The 7,500-nt window shown below is 48.1% G+C and overlaps 1 protein-coding gene across 2 annotated transcripts in view; it reads right to left on the bottom strand.

Moving 5' to 3' along the window:
* The window catches only part of sema6a (sema domain, transmembrane domain (TM), and cytoplasmic domain, (semaphorin) 6A), a 151,255-nt gene that overhangs the window by 59,416 nt on the left and 84,339 nt on the right, over positions 1–7,500 (bottom strand). For both annotated transcript variants that reach the window (XM_083644275.1, XM_083644276.1), the window contains exons 4-5: positions 1,931–1,991; positions 1–26 (exon numbers count right to left, since the gene is read on the bottom strand). The exon at positions 1–26 is cut by the window's left edge and continues 37 nt beyond it. In XM_083644275.1, coding sequence (XP_083500401.1) covers positions 1–26; positions 1,931–1,991 — 87 coding nt within the window. The remainder of the gene's footprint in view (positions 27–1,930; positions 1,992–7,500) is intronic.

Raw genomic sequence — 7,500 nt, 5'->3', positions numbered from 1 at the left:
GCCTGCCTGGACTTCCATGTCAGTTTCTACAGAGAGAGAGAGACACAGAGAGACACAGAGAGACAGAGAGAGAGAGAGAGAGACAGAGAGAGAGAGAGAGAGAGACAGAGAGAGAGAGAGACAGAGACAGAGACAGAGAGAGACAGAAAATGAGGTGTAGAGAAGAGATAAACCACACGAGTGAGACAGGAGGGAGAGGATAGGAGAGCGACTGAAAGCAACAAAGAGCTCAATAACCAATCTATACATCCAATCAATAATCATCATCTTAGATTCCCCGGCATTGATTCCCTCCATGAGACACCTGCTCTGAGGTGAACTTTATTCTAAGCGCTGACTGCAGATCAGTTTACCCACTTTAAGTTCTAATTCTCTGCCAGAGGGGAGGAAATACAATACTGACCCAGGACCAGAACGGAGTCTATCCAAGGACAGATCCTGCCTCTGAGCTGAGAGCTCATTTCTCTGCTCTGATAGGCTGCCCATCATTAGACACACGCACGCCTGTGCACCCCCCCCCCCCCCCACCACACACACACACACACACACACACACACAGCCTTGGCCTGTGGGTCAGTGCTACCTGTCAGTCAACTCCGTATGCTCAAACACATAAACACTCTCTCCTTGTCACACAAGGCGCGCACACACACACACACACACACACACACACACACACACACACACACACACACACACACTACCTTGTCGGTCAATGCTGAGCTATCTGGCAGTCAACTCTCACGTGCACCCATGCACACACATGCAGACACACACACACGCACACACACACGCACCGCACGTACACACACGCGCACACACACCTCTGCCCTGGCCTGAGGGCGGGTGCTGTGTAGTGTGTGTGTACTACAACAGCGTGTTTGGAGCGCGGCCACTGATGAAAGACCTTCACTCATCAATCAATGTGGGCGTGCGTCCCCCCAGCCTTTCATCATTAAGAGCCCCTCGCCTGGCTTTCACACTGAAGTGGACGAGGTGGAGGGTGGCTGCTTGGTGTGCAGGCCTTGCATGAGAAGGGCCTGGTTTGAATTCTGTTTGCATGCATTATCTTCAGGGCAACCGATGCCAAAGTGGAGTGGGTGGAACGGAATGGAGAGCGGGTTATTACTACCAAGCAGAGCAATCTAGCAAGAGAGTGGCGTCAGCGGAGGTCCAAAAAGCGTGACTCGGTAGCCAATGAATAGGCAGGAATTAGGCTCGCGCTACTTTTGAATGCTAAGATAAAGCTGATAGTGTACAATTTGATTCTTTAAACGTCTGACCTTTTCAAAGTACATCACAAACTGTCCATTTATCGCTGCTTAATCCAGAACCTTACTTCCAGGAACTCTTGGGAGTAAAAAACTGGTCCATTGGAGTGAACGGAGATGTCGTGACTCTTCTATATACATGGCTCTGCTACCAAGGGCCTGTACCTGTAGATACACAGCCCTCTTTTGAATCATCTGGGAATATTCAATGGGATATTGTTCCCTTCACTGCAGCGCTCTCTCTTCTCTCTCTCTTCTCTCTCTCTCTGTCTGTCATTCTTTTCTAATGTCTCTCAATCTTTCTCCCCCTCCCATTGTCCCTCCCCCTCACTTCCGCCCTTCTCTCTGCTGCTTCCTTCACACACTCCGCTGTCTCGATGAGTCAGGATGACGCAGAGCAGCTGATTGATTGGATAATGCTCTTAGCGGGGTTACCATGGCGTATGTCACTGTGAGCGGGTGAGTAAGCACACACACACTCACACACACACGCACGCACGCACGCACGCACACACAAACACACACACACACACACACACAGACACACACACACACACAGTCAGAGCCAGGCTGTTACGGTTACGTTGTCAGTCAGGGAGTGTCTGTACGAGCGAGCGCTGAGGACGACACGTCCTCAAAGAGACAGACGCCTCACTCACCTTACTGAAGAAGATCTCCTCGCTGTTGGCAGTGTCGGTGTCCACCGTGTATATGTGATCCCTGCGAGGGAGAGAGAGAGAGAGGGAGAGAGAGAGAGAGAGAGAGAGAGAGAGAGAGGGGGGGGGAGAGAGAGAGAGAGAGAGAGGGAGAGAGAGAGAGAGAGAGAGAGAGAGAGGGAGAGAGAGAGGGAGAGAGAGAGAGAGTGAGAGAGAGAGAGAGAGAGAGAGAGGGAGAGAGAGAGAGAGTGAGAGAGAGAGGGAGAGAGAGTGAGAGAGAGAGAGAGAGACGGAGAGAGGGAGAGAGAGAGAGAGAGGGAGAGAGAGAGAGAGAGAGAGAGAGAGAGAGAAAAGATGAGAAGAGGTCAGTCAGACAGTCAGAAATTGAACAAACAACAAGGCCTGTTTCTTTTCTTCCTGCTCACTTCCCTCTGTCTTCCCCCTGCAGGCAAACAACGTCAGAAAATGCCTCTTTGTATAAACTTTGTTCAAACTTAGGAAAATAACAATAAACAAAAGGGGGTCCGGAGCGATTTGCTCTGTCAGACAGAAACAGTCAACAAAGGTTTAAGCGCTGCGGCGTAGGCCAGGGGACAAAAGAGCCTTTGTCCAGCAGAAAGGTCCTGGCAGGAGGGGGGGGGGGGTCTGGGTGGGAGGAGGGGGTCTGAGACGGGAGGTGCCAAGTCACTCAGAGCTGTTCAGGTCAATTAAGCCTACTGTTGCAGCCACAGGAAATCTATACTAACACTCATTAAAACTCAGACAAGAAGACTTATGTTTGCTGGCCTGGAAATACACAGACACAGGCACAGCCACGCAGGGCCCACCAGGGCATATGGAAGACATAAAAAGCAGCAAGGGTTAACTGGCTCAGACAGACCGACTGGCTGGCTGACAGGGCATGTAGCTAGTAGCTACACCTACCTACCTACCTCCCGTGGAGACTAAGGTGCAGACAGGCAGTGGGTGCGCGGGCGGGGCGGCCGTGTAAAAGGTGTGAAGAGAGGATGAAAGAAAGAAAAAAAAAAGGTGTTACTTTGTCGGAGGAGGAAGGAGAGAGACGAAGGTGACCGCGCCAAACGATGTAACTGCCTTCCATTTGTTGGAGATTAGCTGGCGAGTGTGTTTTTAATCAACGTGTGTAACAGTGGCATCGTCAGACTCACGGCTTAATTATGTTCTCGCTCCCCAACCTGCGCTCAGCCGGGCAGCCCGCCTCGCTCGCTCATTAACTAAATCTAATCAAGTCTTTGGAGGAACAGGCATCCTGAAATGAATCCACTTATATCGCTTTCCTGGGGGCCGCCGCCATCTCCTCCAGGATAAAACCCTGTCTATACTGTACGTTATCAGCCATGACGCTGAAATTGCATAATTAATCTTTGAGAGCGGTTGAAATTAAGAAAACAGCGCCGCCTTCTCAGTGGGAGAGAGGACACACTACCGGCGAGGGCCACGGGCGCGGTCCCAGCGCTGTCAAAGTTGTCGAGAAATTTTAGTTTCTTTTCCCCGTTTGCCTCCTTGTGCCTTTCCTCGCTCGGCTTTCGGTCTCCATTTCGGTCATCTCCTCTCCTTGCCTCCAGGCCAGTGAAACACTTTATTTGTATGGAAGGAAAGGAAGCCACTTTATGTTATTGAGATGCGTCCCGTGTCCTTTCCGGATTCAAGTTCACTTGCTCTAGCAAATGCCAGATGCTGACTGTCACTGTGCAGTCTGCCGTGACATAAAATCGAGCAATTCAGGCCAAAACCGCAAAGTCCACAGCAAAATGTTTTTCATTAAGGCTCTCTGGTAGCACTAGCATTGCACTGGCCTGACTAATTGATCTGGATTGAATTTCCAGAAGGTTCCTGAACAGCCCTCCTATGTTTCAGTGTTTCCCCCTCCACCTAACTGCCAGAGTCACAGGATACATGTCATGGGACTACAACAAATTTGACCATTAAAAAAGGGAACATTTACATTAACAAAAGGGTCATTTGTTACAGTTAATTTTATTTTTTATTTTTTTATAGATAGACAGAAAAGACAGAGAAGATTGAGAAGACATACAGTATGCTGCGTTCAAGACAAGTCAGAACTTGGAAGTTTCAGCTCGAGATTTACGACTTTCGACATTGTTGCGTTCATGCATTCACTCAGGGTTAAAAACCACATACAGTTAATGTTGCTAACTACATTAGATAGCTAATGTTAGCTAACAAACACTGGTTAGCTAATTTAGTTGGTAAAATAGCTGTTAAATTCGACATATTGCTATAATCAGAGTGAAGAATATAAAACACATATAAAGAATATAAACACATATAAAAAATTACACATCAAATTAGGTCAACAAACACTTTTATATTCTATTACTATGGAGGCCGCCATTATTTGATGACGTCAACTTGGACAAACCGGAGCTCTGGAATGATACCCGAATTTCCGACCTCCAATTGCGACCTCGACAACCATTCAATTCATTTTTTACAAGTCAGAGCTCTTTATTCCTAGTTCCGAGGTGTCTTGAACGCAGCAGAAAACAGTGACAAACTAAAACTAAATCAAAGTCATTAAATCAAGTCAGATTACATTATTGATTTGGAGTAATCCTGTGGGTTATTTAACCGATTACAATGTAAAACGCTTAATCATTAAGGTGTAATGAGTCGCTCTATAGATTCTGACAGTGACTTTCCCAAGGCTGCCCCCTGCCTGGTGCCTCTGTGCTGCTGAAAGCACTCTGCAGGGCAGAAGCCTTTCAGCCCCGGGGTTTGGGTTCCAGCAGAGATAAGAGAGAGCCAAGCCATGAGGCGTCCCTCAAACATCCTGACTGGAGATGGAGGAGGACAATGGAGGGGCTGTGTCTGTGTCAACACCAGCTTTCCAAACACACACATGTCCAAGTGGACCCCCTCCTACCCCCCAAACACACACACACACACACACACACACACACACACACACACACACACACACACACACACACACACACACACACACACACACACTGCACCTGAGCTCATGTTGCAACATAGCCACATTCATGTCCTTGTGAGTTATACCTCTAACTGAGTCCTCTGCAGGGTGAAACAGAGAGAGGTCAGAGAGGTCAAGGTCTTAAGACTAAAAATAAATAAATACAAATTATTTTTGCTTAGTGGATTTTTATCAGAGTTTTCATCTGAGTCTTTGTAAACATTTCCTCATCATGAATCGTCAAGATCTGGGAAAGGGGGATGTCCCAGTGGCCTAGCTCAGACTACAAGACAGATTTTGCCTGAGGAGAGTATAGTTCAGACTAAACAACTAGTCTCCACAAAATGCTTGCATCCCATCTGGGAAAAAGATGTGGCAAAGACGGGGCGTCACGCAGCAGAGTGAACTGTTCGGGGTGAATGTGTGTGTGTGTGTGTGTGTGTGTGTGTGTGTGGGGAAGGGGGGATCCCACTCATCCAAAACAGTTCACTCTAACTCTAAATGTAATGTAAGCTATCTATACGAGGGGAAGTTATTATTGTTAAAAGCGATTTCACCTCCAGGTCATTCTGTCTTTCTTCCCCCTTGAGCTAAACTCCCATTGACTGTTGCCAGGATCCCTCTCAGATTTCTTGGCGAGTCTCGGAGCACTTCACACTACATGAGTCCGGCCAGACTGGACCCCAAGAAATCTGGATCAAAAAGTCTTGTCAGGCTCCAACTGGTCTGGAGTTGTCGGGAGAGCCAAAGACTCCAGTCTTGTGCTGTTTCACACTACAGGATAATCTACGCTGACAAGTGCCCCCCCCCCCCCCACCCTCCCACTACCCACCACCCCACACTCCACACACCCCCATGACCTAACTCGCCTAAATCATCGAGTGCAGCCATTCCCAACCTTCCCAAAACATTAGCCAAACATTACAATGGGGGGAAGGGGGGGTATTAATATTATTAGGATAATGCATTTCACCATTTTTGATACCGCTATTTAATTTGTAAAATCAATCAATTATTTGTTAATTAACCTATTGCAGAGAGCCACTCACTTTTAGTTTCTGGTTTGTGTGTGGTGCTGATGGACAGCTCCTCTCATCATTCAAATAAAAAGTGCTCTGAGAACACATTATTTGGCCTCTGTACTGTTTACGGTCGGATGTGGGCTGCAAACATTTTTGAGATTTTCAAGTGGTCCTTGACTCGGAAAAGGTTGGGAAACGCTGGTGTATTCTGTGTTATTTTATTCTGCTTTGCTTTGAGAAGCACTTTGTAGCACTGATAAGAAAGGTGCTATACAAATACATTGTTATTACTACTAGTGACTCGTGTGTCAACTGATGTTTCTTGCATGTTATTCTGTCTCTTTCATTCTCCACTGTAATCTATTTAATGATGTAGAAATGCTCTGAAATAGGTGCTAGGGTGACATAGCGTCCTTGAGCACTGACTTCCTGCCAACTCCAGTGGCACTTTTCTGCAGCTGACCTCCATGGGGAGGGAATAAATTAAAAAAAGAATTCCCCTACAGGGATTAATAAAGTAGCATGTTATTATTCATTAAATATAAGAGTTGAGAAAGGATCGACGGGGTCTCTGGTGTTGATGGCCAAATTAACCGTGAGATTCTGAGGAGCAGAGAATAACGGAAGGCTTTGAAAAGCGCTATGCAGAACAATTGGCCGTCAATGTGAGTCGTTTGGCGTGGGTTTCGCATTTCCTGAAACCCAGGGACAAAATTGCATGAGTAGGACGGAAGGTATGCAAATATCCTCTCCGACACAAATATGGGACACTGTAAAAAGATGGGTCCAGAGAGAGGGGAGGAGAGCGGGAGAGGACGATTGAAAGAGCGCAATAGAACGACGGAGAGAGTCTCCGTCGGACATGCAGCCATGCGCGCCCCATGAGAACACAGGGTCTTTGTGCGGAAGAATGTGGTTTTCATAACAGCCCGTTTCTTCTGGGGCGACCGCAGGCCAGCCCGGTCCATCTGGTGGGCCTTTGTCAAACCATCTCGCGCTCCGATGGCAGAAAAGAGGGGGAACGTGATTAGTATGCACCCCGCACCTATTGCCACCGCCCCTCCTTCCGCCAAATAAATGACTACACATCCCTCCATCCACCCCGCACCGCTCCTCTCCTCACCCGTCCTCTCAACACCCTCTTTCCCCATATTCTGCTCTCTTCATAACCAGATCATGGGTGGCAGAGGGGGGCCCATTGTACATTGTTTTGCCTTTCAGTGGTGCACAAATCCTCTTCACAGAGTGGATGGGAGGGAGCGCGGGGGGGGGGGGGGCGTGGGGGAGCGGACACCTTTAGCCTGTGAAGGGAGATCTTGAGGCTCTCAATGGGCCGGGGGCATCAGGAGGCCCTCAGTGATGTGCTGGCATGAAATACAACAAGCCAGAGTTCACTCCCCCAAGCTGAGGCAGGTTGCTCTTTTTGGGGGGTGTTGCCATTCTCACTATAGCATTCTACATTCTCTCTAGATTTTCATTTGAATGTGTGTGTGTGTGTGTGTGTGTGTGTGTGTGTGTGTGTGTGTGTGTGTGTGTGTGTGTGTGTGTGTGTGTGTGTGTGTGTGTGTGTCTGTCCTGCATTATGCACG

The sequence above is a fragment of the Poromitra crassiceps genome, assembly GCF_964638095.1.
Source record: "Poromitra crassiceps genome assembly, chromosome: 10".
NCBI lineage: Eukaryota > Metazoa > Chordata > Actinopteri > Beryciformes > Melamphaidae > Poromitra > Poromitra crassiceps.
The sequence above is the reverse complement of the archived record's forward strand: the minus strand, read 5'-3'. Positions and strand labels throughout refer to the sequence as shown.